Source organism: Myotis brandtii, unplaced genomic scaffold (genome assembly GCF_000412655.1).
Source record: "Myotis brandtii unplaced genomic scaffold, ASM41265v1 scaffold423, whole genome shotgun sequence".
Classification (NCBI taxonomy): domain Eukaryota; kingdom Metazoa; phylum Chordata; class Mammalia; order Chiroptera; family Vespertilionidae; genus Myotis; species Myotis brandtii.
In genome coordinates this window covers 1,588,784-1,604,149 of record NW_005366214.1, presented here as the reverse complement: position 1 = coordinate 1,604,149, position 15,366 = coordinate 1,588,784, and the positions used below count along the sequence as shown (strand labels likewise).

Sequence of the window (15,366 nt, the reverse complement as noted above, 5' to 3'; positions counted from 1 at the left end):
GCACATTGAAAGGAAATTAATTAGAAGAAATATTTTAGAGGCTGGGGAGGGACCGAAGGAGATTGGCTCCAGGGCATGTCTGGCCGGTCTCTCCCTTATCTGGGCCAATCAGAGCTGGGGAGGGACCAAGGGAGGGTTCCAGGGCATGTCAGGCCTGTCTCGCCCAGTCCCAATGGGCCGGACCCCAGCAGCAAGCTAACCTACCAGTCAGAGCGTCTGCCCCCTGGTGGTCAGTGTGCATCATAGCGACTGGTCGAATGGTTGAACGAACGGTCAGACACTTAGCATATTAGGCTTTTGTTATATAGTATTGCCAGTGCGTGTCATATGTACCAACTGGTCCGCCGGTTGGACAGTCAGATGGTCGGTCACTTAGCCTTTTATATATAGAGATAACCAAGTAATTTTTGAAATTGGCCCGCTTCTCCAGCCCTGAGCCAGAAGACTGAAGAGGGGATGTTAATTATACTTATCAGCTGATATTTTTTATATCATCTAAATTCCATGATTGTTTGAAAGTCACAAAATAGGTGTGAATATCAAAGTAACCCCAGCAATCAGAACAGTCATACTATGACAGGAAAGCCTTGGTGACACTCCTGCAAACAGATTCACTCTTCTCTCTTACCTGTGAGCCCCTGAGTCTTCCAGATCTTAGGACAAAGTGAAGGCAGATATTCCAGATAAACGAAACTGCGACTGTGAACGCCTTTAAAGTGTTTTGAAAGCTAATGAAGTTCTGCTGCTTGGATTTCCAACAGTAATTGCACAAGGGTGTTAAATATTGTTTCAACGTTTTATAGTTTTAAATAGATTTTGTTCTTTGTGTTAAACCCAAAGTACTAGCCCAAAGACACAGAAAGGAAAAATACTGCAGGGCATGGGCCCACATTCACACCCATCCATGTATGCATGGGTTCTCTTACACAGTGAGATTTCATAGCAACTAAAATTATAAAACCTAACCAAACATACATGCTACTTTCAGCGTCGTTTTGCCTTTGAAAAGATGAATGCTTATTCCTTGAGCAAACAAACCCTTTGGAAATTTCTCCTTAGGACTTTCCTTCAGAGCCCACAGCATCTTTGTTAGAATATCCTCACAGTGGGCAAACCCTCATCCCTGTGAGGGGGGAGATTTGGGTTTAAAAAAGCCAACATCTATCTCTTTTGCCAGGAAATAAACTATTAAAAATGAATAATATAGTGTGGGATTAACTAAGCATCACTGTAAGGTAATGAGACCGATCAGTTATCTTGTATGTCCTATCAGAATGCTCTAAAAATAAATAGAAAATTTCAAAAACATCTGAGACCGCCACCGCATCATTGGAGAAAGCCCTCAGCCCCAGGGGTAGCTGCTTTGAAGGGGAGAGGACAAGGAAAGCCTGATGCGTACATTGTCAAGGAAGTCGCTGTACTGTTCAGACCTAATATGGGCATGTGTGTGTGCTTCCTTAGAGAAAATTCATCAACTTCATAGATGTCAAGGGGGGAGGGGAGATATCTATTATGTCACAGTTTAAAATACCTGGTCATGCCTGAGAAGAAGAATGAGTTTATCACATGTGTGTTTTTTGCCAGATTGATCTCCGCGATGACCCCAAAACCTTGGCCCGTTTGCTGTATATGAAAGAGAAACCTCTCACCTACGAGCACGGCGTGAAGCTTGCCAAGGCGGTAGGGTCGGGTTTGAATTTCATTTTACATGCACGCCGAGAAGGGTTTGGTGTGCGCTTTGGGAGGCACGCGCTTCGTAGGCTTTTGCGCTTAAAGTGCACTGTGTTCAGAACCTCCACTCGGCTTCATATTCTCCCCTCCGTTCCAGTCAGGCCAGAAGGGACCATTTGGTTGGCGTTCTTGTCAGCCAGCATTATCTGTTTTTCATTAAGGAAAGAAACTTGGTGAATTTCAAACAGCTGAGGCACTTAGCGTGTGATTTAGCAACCTCTAGAATATCCATTTGCCATGTTTAGTATGAATAAGGAGAGTCATTAGATATGTATTTGTAAATCTCACTGCTTATTATCGGTGTAACTCATTTAAATGACCCCATAAAAGGCATTTTGTGGTTTTCTTGGGAGAGACTTAGGTAAAGCATCTGGCAGGGTTATGTTTGTTCAATATTTCTCGCCACATAATGCACAGCCACTTAGAGAGGCTGGCTGGTGTCACAAACAGCATCTAGTGGAGTAAAAGAGACCAAAAGGTAACTAGTTGGAGAATCCAAGCTGCAGATAACAGCAATTCGCTCACAGCTGGAATTGTTTTCTCAGACCTTTCTTCACTCTTAACATGAATAGTGATTTGGGGAGTTGGGGGAGGGGGGGGCAGGGGGAATACGTTAAAAAGTATTTGCCAGACACCAAATCTTTGTCTCCCGATTACCACTGAGATGTGTGCAAAAACAGACACTAAACTAGGCAAAAGGATTATAAATCATTTTTCATAAGCTGAATCCACCCTTTGTTAATTTAGCCACAAATCCATCAACCCAGGCCAGCGATTTCAGAAATTTCTTTTACTTTCTAAAGAAACTCACCCTGAAAAATGCATGCCCCAAGCAGAGGTAGGAGCTACCCTTCTAAACTGATCAAGAATAAATTAACTACAAATGCTTCATTAACAAAAGCATATGCATTCCTCTTATTAAAACTTTCTTATAGTACACCATTATGTATATATTAGAGGCCCAATGCACGAAATTCAATTCAATAACTTCTGTTTTTATGGGTGTGATACATGAGAATATCTCACAAATACTTGAGGGACTGAACGCTTCCTACTTCTGTGGATGGTAATGTCAACTACCAGTGTGAGCCTTTCTCGCAGTTGTTAGTATATACTCTGCACTTCACAAGCTGTCTCATTTCAGCCTCATGATAACTCTTCCAAGCAGATAGGGTTTGTCCCATCTTACAGGTGAGGGAACAGAATCTTAGGAAGACAAACAAGTTTGATTTACACAGCTGATAATAACATCAACAATTCTATTCCAGCTCTGCGGACGTCACACCTGCACACCTGACCATTGTGTAAACTCTCCTCCAACCATTTATTTTCCCTCCTGTAAAATGGGTAGATATGTCTATAGGTTCTTCTACCTTTTCCTCAAACATCCAGCTTAAATGATCTTACGAAGGTGCATAAATATATGCCTCCACAAATATTTGTGTGTGATTCCCAGCTACACATTTTTCACAACAAGGTCCCCGAGGCTCAGCACCAGCAGGGTTTTTTTTCAAGGAGCGCAGTTTCTGTATCCCTTGCTTTAGGCCTGTCTCCCGCCATCATCAGCTTCCTAGCCTGACTTCTCATTTGGGAAGTTGTTTTTTCCCTCTGAAAAGAAGTCGTTCCAGAGCCTCCCATCTCATTTCATACTTATTTTAGGAACAATGGCTGAGTTCACCACTTTATTGCCTTTTGCCAGCTTCTCCTAGCAACTGCTCTCAGATATAGAGAATCATGTTTAGCTTACAAAATCCAATTTAGAAGAAAATCAAGCAAGAGTTTAACTTGTTTCATCACAATTCATGTAATTATAGAGATGCTTTAAGTTTCTCTGCTCCCTCACTTTCCTGTCAAGCAGTTTATAATAACATCTGGCATTTATGGAGTGTGTGCAGTGTGCTAGGCCTGGTGCCAATGCTTTACATGCCTTGTCTTCATTAATCCTCACAGCAACCCCCTGACGTGTGTATATTATTATCTCCACTTTCCTAGAGAAAACTGGGACCCAGAGTAGTTAAAGCCACACCACTAGAAGGTGGCAGAGATGAGATATGAAAGTGGGCTTTAACCACCACGTTCCTCTGCCCCCTCCTCTAATCTGAAAACAAACCCTTAGGTTTGGGGCTTCTTTTACATATTTGGCCCCTTTACCCTTTACTATCCTCTACCCCTTCCCTCTGGTAACCACCACACTCTTGTGTGTGTCTATGAGTTTCATATCCCACATATGAGTGAAATCATATGGTTCTTAGCTTTTTCTGTCTGACATTTCACTTAGCATAATATTTTCAAGGTCCATCCATGTTTTCACAAATGGCAGAATTCCACCTTTTCTTATGGCTGAGTAGTACACCATTATATATATTAGAGGCCCAATGCACGAAATTCATACAGGAGTAGGCCTTCCTTCCTCTGGCTGCCAGCACCAGCTTCCCTCTGGCACCCGGGACCCAGGCTTCCCTCACAGCCCTGGCTTTGTCCAGAAGGTCATCCAGAAGGACATCTGTTCTAATTAGCATATTATGCTTTTATTATTATAGATTGGAGGCCCAGTGCATGAAATTTGTGCACAGGGGGTGTCCCTCAGCCTGGCCTGCACCCTCTCCAATCCGGGACCTCTCAGGGGATGTCCGACTGCCTGCAGGGATCAGGCCTAAACCGGCAGTCGAACATCCCTCTCTCAATCCGGGACCGCTGGCTCCTAACCGCTCACCTGCCTGCCTGCCTGATCACCCCTAACCCCTCTGCTTGCCTGCCTGATTGCCCCTAATTGCCTCTCTCTGCTGGCCTGATTCCCCCTAACCACCTCTGCCTGCCAGCCTGATCACCCCTAACTGCCTCTGCCTGCTGGCATGATCACCCCTAACCACCCTCCCCTGCTGGCCTGATCACCCCTAACCACCTCTGCCTCAGCCCCTGCCACTGTGGCTTTGTCCAGAAGGAGGAGCGGATGACCGGAAGATGTCTGGTCTATCTGGTCTAATTAGCATATTATCCTTTTATTAGTATAGATACCACATCTTCTTTATCCAATCCTCTATCGAAGAACACTTTCGTTTTCTCCATGTCTTGACCACCATGAATAATGTTGCAGTTAACATTGGGATGCATATATCTTTGCAAATGACTGTTTTTGAGGTTTTTTTGTTAGATACCCAGAAGCAGGATTGTTGGTCATATGGTAACTCTATTCCTAATTTTTTTAGGAACAGCCAGGATTTCCATAGTGTTGTACCAGTCCACATTCCCACCAGCAGTGAATGAGGGTTCCTTTTTCTCCACTACCTCTCCAACACTTGTTATTACCTATCTTGTTGCTAATGGCCATTCTAGCAGGTGTGAGGTGGTTCTCATTGTACTTTTGATTTGCATTTCCCTAATAGCTACTGAAATTGAATACCTTTTCATAAATCTGTTGGCCATTTGTATGTCTTCTTGGGAGAAGTGTCTATTCATGTCCTCTGCCCATTCTTTTAAATTGGATTGTTTGTTTGGTGTTAAGTTGTATGAGTTCTTTATATATTTTGGATATTAACCTCTTGTTGAAGCTGTTGTTTGCAAATAACCTCTCTGATTCAGTTGGTTGCCTTTTTATTTTACTGGTGGTTTCTTTTGCAGTGCAGAAGCGTTTTAGATTAATATAGTCCATTCATTTACTTTTGCCTTTACTTCTCCTGTCTTTGGGGTCAAATTCATAAAACGTTCCCTATGACCAAGGTCCAAAGTTTAGTACCTATGTTTTCTTCTATGTAATTTATTGTTTCAGATCTTATATTTAGGTCTTTGTTCCATTTTGAATTAATTTTTGTGCATGGAGACAAACTATAATAGTTTCTTTCTTTTGCATTTGGCTTTCCAATTTTCCCAGCACCTTTTATTGAAGAGACTTTCTTTTCTCCATTGTGTGTTTTTGGCTCCTTTGTCAAAAATTATTTGCCCATATACATGTGGTTTTATTTCTGAGCTCTCAATTCTGTTCCATTGGTCTGTGTGTTTGTTTTTCTGCCAATACCATGCTGTTTAATTATTGTAGCTCTGTAATATAATTTTGGAGTCAGGTAGTGTGATACCTCCAGCTTCGTTCTTTTTTCTAAGAATTGCTTTGGCTCTTTGGGGTATTTTGTGGTTCCATACAAATCTGCTCCCAGATACAGAGAAAATAATGTTTAGCTTACAAGATCCAATTTAGAAGAAAACCAAACAAGAGCTTAACTTGTTTCATCACAATTCATGTAATTATAGTGATGCTTTAAGTTTCTCTGCTCCCTCACTTTCCTGTCAAGCAGTTTATAATAACATCTGGCATTTATGGAGTGTGTGCAGTGTGCTAGGCCTGGTGCCAATGCTTTACATGCCTTGTCTTCATTAATCCTCACAGCAACCCCCTGACGTGTGTATATTATTATCTCCACTTTCCTAGAGAAAACTGGGACCCAGAGTAGTTAAAGCCACACCACTAGAAGGTGGCAGAGCTGAGATATGAAAGTGGGCTTTAACCATAACGTTCCTTTTCCCCTCCCCTAATCTGAAAAGAAATCCTTAGATTCAGGGCTTCTTTTCATATGCTGAAGGCCCATATTTTTAAAAAATACGTTTTTATTGATTTTTTTTTTAGAGAGAGAGAGAGGAAGGGAGCGGGATAGAGAGATAGAAACATCGATGAGAGAAACATCATTGATTGGCTACTGCCTGCATGCCCCCTTCCAGTGATTAAGCCTGCAACCCGGGCATGTGCCATGACCGGGAATCAAACCACAATCTCTTGATTCCTGGGTCAATGCTCAACCACTGAACAACACCAGCCAGACTTAAGGCCCATATTTAATGTGCATATTCTCTCCAGACCTTAAACACTTTGCAAGTTGAGATTTTTCATATCCAATTCCTTTTGTTCAGTACTTTTCACTTTCCAAAGCATTTTTCATCTATCATCTCTTTTTGCTCTCAAGTAGCATTTCATTTTTAAAGACATCTTTGCATCATATATATTTATAATTTTTTACACTCCAAAGTCAATCACGTTTACATAAGTACTTTCTATCAGTTTATAATAAATATTCATTGTTATCCCTGTACTTGTTTGATCCTCCCTCTTCTTTTCATCATTGCATTTTTTCATCTTCAGCCTACTTTTCCCATTCCTTGCTCATTTGTGTATGCCCGCATTGCTAGATGTATTCAACAATAATTGACTGAATACCCAATATGTGCCAGGAGCTTTGCCACACTTTAGCTCTAAGATTACAATTCTCTGTGCGTCTCTTTCCCAATTTCTCCTGATACAACCTAAAAATGATTTTCTAAGCTCAGTCTTCCGAAGGTATTTCTTACTAAAACACTTACCATTTTTCCTTTTTCTGTCTTTGGCCTCTTTACCCCCTTTGCTGCCATTTTCTTCACCTTGTGCCTATATGTTGTTGTTCTTACTCTTTGTTTCAGCACTGTTTCTTGCTGGGTTAAAAATAGGCACTGGGGGCGGGGGAGGGGTTAAAGCACCAACATTGCTGCAAAAATCCTGTCATCAATGTTCAGCCATGATCATCAACTGTAGGCTTCACTACTCTCCCCCTGATGGCAAAAGTCACTGCTACCCTCTATGGTTGGTTTTATATACCAACCATGTCCTCTTTCTCCTGTTGTCATTGAAACCTGTCACTTTATCACTGAGGTGTGCGTTACAGAGATGAGAGAGATAGCCCCTGCCCTCAAAAGGCCCATAGGCTAGAAGAGCAGAGAGACAGGCGAACAAAAGCATGCCATCTGAATAAATACAACACATGTACCAGAGAAAAGGGAGTGACGGATGCATTCAGGGGAGAAGAATTCAGAGAAAAAATGTTGGAGCAGTCGGTATCTGAGCCAGGTTTAAAGGACAAGGATATTTGTCAGGTGGACAAAGATAGGAAACTGAGGAGAAAAATTTCAAATAGGGGGACCAGTACATGCAAAAGCATCCTTTAAAGCAGTGGTTCTCAACCTGTGGGTTGCGACCTCTTTGGGGGTCGAACAACCCTTTCACAGGGGTCGCCTAAGACCATCGGAAAACACATATATAATTATATATTGTTTTGTGATTAATCACTATGCTTTAATTATGTTCAATTTGTAACAATGAAAATACATCCTGCATATCAGATATTTACATTACGATTCATAACAGTAGGAAAATTACAGTTATGAAGTAGCAACGAAAATAATTTTATGGTTGGGGGTCACCACAACATGAGGAACTGTATTAAAGGGTCGCGGCATTAGGAAGGTTGCGAACCACTGCTTTAAAGCCTAAGGAGCACATTGGCAAGTGATGGGCCAAATTTCACCTATAAGTCTTTTGATCAGTCCACACAGATACTTTTAATGTGATTTAGTGGCCAATGTTGAACAATTTGAAAACTTTACATAAATGTACACATTTCTGGCTTCTAAAAAAAGCAGGTCTGTCCTGAGTAGCCAGCATTTTCAGATCAACTACAAGTTTGAAACAGTGTTTTAGACAAGATGCGAGTCTTCAGTTTGCCACATTCCCCACCACTCCATATTACCTACAGACTCAAGGAATGCACTCACATTATCTGCTCTTGAGTTGGTAATCGCCTCTGTATAATCTTAAAAAAATCAATAGCAGATTCACTGAGCTTACAAACGCTTTTCCTCTTTCAGCAATTTGATGATAATACTGATTTGTGGAGATGGATTTTCTCACACAAGCCATTCGGTTCTTTTTCCGTTTCTTGGCTCTCAAGTTGCCCTCTCTGTGTATCATTTCTAATTCTTAAATAAGAAATAAAGAACCTCCCTGCTGTTAGCCGTTTCTTTAGATTTCAGCTTACTCTGTTTATTCCACTAACCTCTCCTCTCCATTTATAGGAAATGCCTTACTTTTCCTTTCCTTCTCTATTTGTTCATTACTTTTGCTCTTTCAGCCACATCTTTACGCTGGCTAGACACAGCCCAGCAGAGTGGTTAAGACTCTGGCTCTGGAAACAAACAAATTCAAACCTGCATCATTGTCTCAGTTCTGAGGCCTGATGAAGGTTCCCTAACCTCTCTGGGCATCAAATGAGCTACAAATGAGGATGGTGATAGATTTACTTCATAAGGTTCTTGTGGACGATTAAATTAGCTAATTTAACACAGGGTCTGGCTCAGCAAACTATAGTTGTTATTGATTCTGTGTGCCCTCTCAGACATGTCTACAGTTGGAAAAACCTCTTTGCCTCTATTCCTTCCAGTCACACCCTTATTCTGTACCCTGTCGCACCTCAGCAAGGACAGCCTGGAAAGAGGACTAAGTTTTCTTCCGCTTGATTAGTCATTGCGGGTTTGTTAATTTCTTTTCAATTTCTTCTTATCAGATACTTGTATGTTCTGCACACCTCTGATAAATGTCCCAGCTTATAAAGTTACTGAAGGCCCGGTGCATGAAATTCGTGCACAGGTAGGGTCCCTAGGCCTGGCCGGTGACCAGGGCCAATCAGGGCCTTCTGGCTGCCAGCTGGGGCCTCCCTTCCCTGGCTGCAGGCTGCTGGCTGAGGCCTTCCTTCATTCCGCACCGCCCCCTGGTGGTCAGTGCACATCATAGTGAGTGATCAAACTCCCGGTCTCTCAGTTGAACTCCCGAGGAGACAGTTTGCATATTAAGCTTTGAGAGAGAGAGAGAGAGAGAGAGAGAGAGAGAGAGAGAGAGAGAGAGAGAGATTAGAAAAGTGTTCGCTCAGTTTACATTCCTAAATCTCTTTTATTTTCCTGAAAAGAAATCCTCTTGGTGAGGCATGTTCCAGATTGCTAGCATGTGTATCTAAACAAGGGTCTGCAAATCCTGAGCTCTTATAGGTTGGTTCTAAATACGTGTCTGTGTAGGTCACTTTGCTCCAAGAAGCAGAGGCCATAGCTGCTGTAGAGAAGCAATATTTGCCCTGGCCAGTGTGACCCGTTAGTTGGGCATTGTCCTGTGCACCAAAAGGTTGCTGGTTCGATTCCCAGTCAGGGCACATGCCCAGGTTGTGGGCTCGATCATGAGTAGGAGTCATGCAGGAGGCAGCTGACAGGTGTTTCATTCTCACATCCAAGTTTCTCTTTCTCCCTCTCTCTTTCTCTCTGAAAATCAATAAAAATATTTTTTTAAAAAGAAAAGCAATATTTCCTTGAGACAGATTCCATTTGCATCTTTGAGGGTGGAAGTGGTGTGCTTTGTTTTAGTTGGGGGGGGTGTTTGTTTGTTTGCTAGCAATCCCTATCACATGGCTGTGCCTTTTCCCTGCACCAGGATGCATTCTTCCCTCTGACCCTCAGAGCACTTGATACGTGGTTAACAGTACTCACCTCATAACTGGGTTCTGTTTCTCACACACGGTTCCCAAATCACACCCATAATCTGCTTGCTACTCTTCCTGGATACATGAGTACCAAATAATGTTACAGTAACCCAGTGACACAGTAATTCCTTGATATACTATTTAATTATCTTCAGAAATGTCTGAATTGGAAAAGACAAGTTTGGGCTCCTCCTGCAGCATCAAAAGGCAAATTGTGACACACTCAGCAGCACCATGGGGGGAGAAGGAGAGAGTGTCCTGGCCCATCTTGTAGGACCAGACAGCCCAGAACCCCATGTGTGAGCCGAGCTCAGCCCAGCTCTCCTGTAATTTCCAGAGTCTGCTGAGGCTTGTGATCATTAATGGGGAGGTATTCCAGAGAGAATGGCCCCATGGCACTTTCTGGGCATTTTTTCAGGATGACTGACAAGAGCTAGCACACTTCAAGCAGTCATTCGGTTGACACGTTCACTAGGGCAGTGTGCTTTTCACAGGTATTTATATCAAGCACTGGACACAATCCCAAAATGTGATAAATGACATTTCATGGCATTAAGAAAATTTCCCTACCTTTTATCCCTCTCTTGAAACTGTTTTTCATTATTAAAAAACAAAAGTTATGTTCTAATTCAAAGGTCAAGCCATGGTCAAATGAAAGCCATAAAATTGAGCTTCAAGATCTAATATCTTTTCTTTGGATATTCTCCTTTGGCTCAGACAGTAACCATTCTTTACACCCAAAAAAAAAAAAGTGCATAATATCTGAACCCAATCAGAACAATTTATTTCATGCTTAGTTTTATATCTGTGGGCTTTCAAGTGAGTGCACAACCTCACTTCTTTGATTGTCTACTTGACCAGCTTCTGGCTGAGTGATAAGCGTCACAGTTTCTGTCCTGGAACAAGGCAAAGAACACACAGAAAAGAGACCCAGATTCTGGGTCTAGTTCTTTCGCTTTCTATTTGGATGTCCTTAAATAATTCATGTTACTTTCTGGAGCTGTTCCCACTCTGTTCTAAGCTAAGCCATAAATTTCTTTGGTCCACACATTACAAACTGGCTGGCTGCTGCCAAAGATATCCCACATCAGTGTTTTGCTTGGCCCACAGAGCATTTTGAAAATTGGTAAACATTAACTAAAAATCCAAATGTCCAACTCCTCTTGAAAAATACAAAGCTGGGCAACAGTGAACCAACATTCCTGCATGGCAACATAGCCCAAAGCTGAGTAATACCGCCAACTCTAGAAGTGGTGTGCACTTCACAGCACGCCACAATCCCCACCACTCCCTATCGCCTGGCACCAGCCCTGCTTTCTCATTGGCATAAGCTACTGGCCCTAATAGACATGTGGTTTTGCTACCCTGGTTGAATCATTTATCTGCTCTGGTTTCTAGGAGCTCACCATTGAGCTACCCTCTTCTAAAACTGCTTTAGTTCTTCAGTTATTCTTGTAATATGAAGCATATTATAGAAGCATTTCTCTATATGTCCTTAATATTAAAAGGCCCACATCAAACTGTTGGCTCATACTGACTTTGTGAGAACTTAAAACTCCAGGTCGCCCTCTCATGAATTATCGCATGAAGTTGATGGCAAAACATGGTCTGCTTTGCCCTGCAGTTTTTCTAATGACAATCTATAATTCTGGCCTGAGTTTTTATATTTCTCACAGGGATTTTGTGATTATCAAATATACCATAGTGTGAAATCATTAAAAGCTTTGAAATAAAGCTCTAAGCAAGCACAAACTATTTTATCTGTAAATATGCATAGACTATCTACTGACAAGGAGGTTGTCCTTGTCAATAAGTACATTTTATGATTTTTATTTCTTCATGCTTTGGATTTTTTAACTGCTTAAAAATATGCTTTTTAAAGTATCTTAGAACCAAATAATAATATCAGTTGGATATTACCTTGCTGAGAGATACCTTACCAGAAGTGCATTGTATGCAAGAATGACCTGTAAAACCATATACCCATTCTCTTCTCATGTTTTATCAATCAAGTTGACACTTTGCCTTACCATGTACAGAAGGCAATAAATATGTTTCACTTGTACCCAATTTATACATTCGGGGTACAAATGAGAGGATGCTCACACCTGTTGTTCACAAAATATATTGAGACCATAATACAATCCTCTATTTTCATAACTTTATACAAGGAATAAATGGTTACGGATGACTTTCAGAATGCATTGCTTACCAAAAGTGATTCATAACCATCTATTGCTAATGGTAGAAAGTAAAAAATATAAACATACAAAAAATCAGAATAGCAGAGGCCAAGTGAAATGCAAAAGAAAACAAAACAACCTCCCTAGCTGGTTTGGCTCAGTGGATAGAGTGTTGGCCTGCGGACTGAAAGGTCCAGGGTTCGATTCCAGTCAAGGGCATGTTGGGGTGTGTGCGGGAGGCAACCAATCAATGTGATGTGTCTCTCTCACGGAGATATTTCTCTCTGTCTCTCCCCCTCCCACTCTCTCCAAAAATCAATGGAAACATATCCTCGCGTGAGGATTAACAAACAAACAAACATCCAAACCACCGCCCAGGCTGTTTGAGGAACCAGCTGCAACAGCCCTTGGCTGGGCGGAGGGCTGACCCCACGGTGCCTTTCTGTTTCCCCTCTCATGCCTTTCTCTCTTGTGTGTTTAAGATCGGAGCACAGTGCTACCTGGAATGCTCGGCCCTGACTCAGAAAGGTCTCAAGGCGGTGTTTGATGAAGCCATCTTCACCATTTTCCACCCCAAGAAAAAGAAACGCTGCTCCGGGTGTCACCGCTGCTGCTCAATTATCTGAGGTGGAGTGAGACCCACCTCCACCCAACTTAAGGGCCAGAAGGGCAGCCAGCCTCTGCGACCAAGCTCAAGGCCCTGAGGAGGGCGGGACCCTGCACCCGCGGGCTTCTTCTGCGCCCTGAGCCTCCACGCACAGCCACTAGCCAGCCACTGCCACGCCCTCCCTGCAGCCACAGCATCCGCCCTGCGCACCCTAGGGAATGCGGAGCGGGGTCAGCCAAGTCAAAGACTGTCCTGCATCTCCCCCTCCCGTGAACGTGCGGCTAATGGGAAATCGTTGGGGAAAACCAAAAGAGACGCTTGGTTCCTGTCCTGGTGGCCTTACTCAATGTCTTTTACAAACCATGGGAATGCAGTACTAACCTCTTTTACTGAATCGGCTATTCTACCTGTGTGGCTTACAGTCACTGGTATTATTTTAAGAAATTTACTAATTTGCCAGTGTACCCGGGCCTTACAAATCCATACCAAATTAGCCTAAAGACAAAGTATTTTGTATTCATTTCTACCTTCAGCCTGTTTCTACCAAAGCTTTTAGAACCAACTTGGACCTCTGAATGCCTGACTATAAGAAGATACAAGAAAACCTTTCTGAGTTAAGACTTTGGAAATTTCAGGGCCATGATTTTGGAACCTGGTTGAATGAATTGTTGCTGGTTACATTTTTGCCAAAGATTCACCCTGGAAATGCTTATGTTGATAGGTAGCCTTATTTTTTCTGTATTATATATCATCATGGCAAATTAGGAATGAACTGTGTTTTTAAAAGTAGTATTTTTGCTTTTCAATCAAATGATTGGGGGGAGAATATGGCAGACTTATAATATGAAATATTCTTTATTCAGCAAAGTGGACTTTCCTGCTCCCTCCCTCCCCCATTGCATTCCCTTTACCTCCTTCGCCTTCACCCTTTCTCCCATGCCCAATTAACCTGGTCTAAACAAAGGGTCTGGCCATGGGGCATGAAAAAGTAAGCATTTAAAAGTCCCCAAAAGTTAAACAAAAGGCCTTAATTTTTCCTGTTGCTTCAACTGAAAGTGGCCCCCCCCCCCCCCGCCCCATCTGTGGTTTCACTTTCTGCCATTTCAGTTACCATGGTTAATTGCTATCTAAAAATATTAAATGGAAAATTCCAGAAACAAACAATTCATAAGTTTAAAATTTCATGCTGTTTTGAGTAGTGTGATAAAATCACAAACCATCCACTCCGTCCCACTCAGAACATGGATCATCCCTTTGTCCAGCGTATCCACTCAGTATATGCTACCTGCCCTTGGTCACTTAGTACCCATCTCAGTTATCAGATCAACTGCCATGATATAGCAGTGCTTGTGTTCAAGTAATCCTTATTTTACTTAATAATGGCCCCGACGCGCAAGAGTAGTGACGTTGGCGATTTGGATATGCCAAAGAGAAGCTGTAAAGTGCTTCCTTTAAGTGAAAAGATATGTGTGTATAGGAAAAAAAACACATAACGTATATATATAGGATTTGGTTTCAGGCATCCACTCGGGTTCTTGAAATGTGTACCCCACAGATAAGGGGGGACAACTGAACTTCTCAGCTTGCCCCCATGTAAGCCCCCATTCTATTTAAATGTCATTTTCCAAGTATAACTGATACTAAAACATTGCCTCTCCCTCTTTCCCACACTCATTGTCCCAAATGTATATTTAGGGGCTAGATCTGTGAGGACCAAACTCTGCTTTTCAAAATAATGTGTTCATAGAACGGGGACTTTGGCCTTAGGGAAGTAAAAACCTCCGAAAAGGATTGGTGTCCTTTCTGTATGACTCTCCCAAACATCCAGGGATCTTTTATCACAGAGTTCCTTACGTCCTAGCTTTTAATTACAGACTGCAGAGGCTTCTAATTACTCTCATTTGCCTACAATTACCCTAGAAACATCCAGGTAGGCACTTCATTTTTTATTTCAATTGCATAAGCAAAGTACCTCTTTGCAGCATGAAATTACACCAATTTTAGTTTAAGAATTTCCAGATTCACACTCCTTCCGTTAGGAAAATCCAGTCTTTCTAGCCCCTGCAGGAAGCACATAAACACAGGAGCTTATGGTGTGGGTCTTCTCTGTTAAGGCCTTCCATGACAACCCCTCAGTGTTTTGGATTTTGTGTGTTTTTTTACAATTTCTGAAATGTGTTTTCCCTTGTTCCACATTTCAAATTCTATATCCCTTCTCCCCCATCTAGTTGCTCAACATTCTCTTAAATGCACACACACACCAACCTAAAAGAAAACGAAAGTTTTGTAAGTCAAAGCTTGACAAGAAAACAAGGACTTTCTACCTTTGTAAGAAATCAACCATGTATAAACTTAACTCTGCTGAGGTTATAAATTCATTCTTTACAATAATGAGCATTTAGCCCTGTAATAAATGAAGTGCCATTAGCCAATTTTGTTACATTATTGCATAGTTATATCTTACTAGAGGCCCGGTGCACAAAAATTTGTGCACTCGGGGGGGAGAGGGGTCCCTCAGCCCGGCCTGTGC

The 15,366-nt window shown here is 42.1% G+C and overlaps 1 protein-coding gene across 1 annotated transcript in view; it reads left to right on the top strand.

The window, feature by feature from the left end:
* Positions 1-15,228, top strand: part of RHOJ (ras homolog family member J) — an 84,601-nt gene extending 69,373 nt beyond the window's left edge. Inside the window, exons 4-5 of the mRNA XM_005874039.2 lie at positions 1,585-1,680; positions 12,712-15,228. Coding sequence (XP_005874101.1) covers positions 1,585-1,680; positions 12,712-12,855 — 240 coding nt within the window. The 3' untranslated portion in view covers positions 12,856-15,228. The remainder of the gene's footprint in view (positions 1-1,584; positions 1,681-12,711) is intronic.
* Positions 15,229-15,366: the final 138 nt, after the last annotated feature.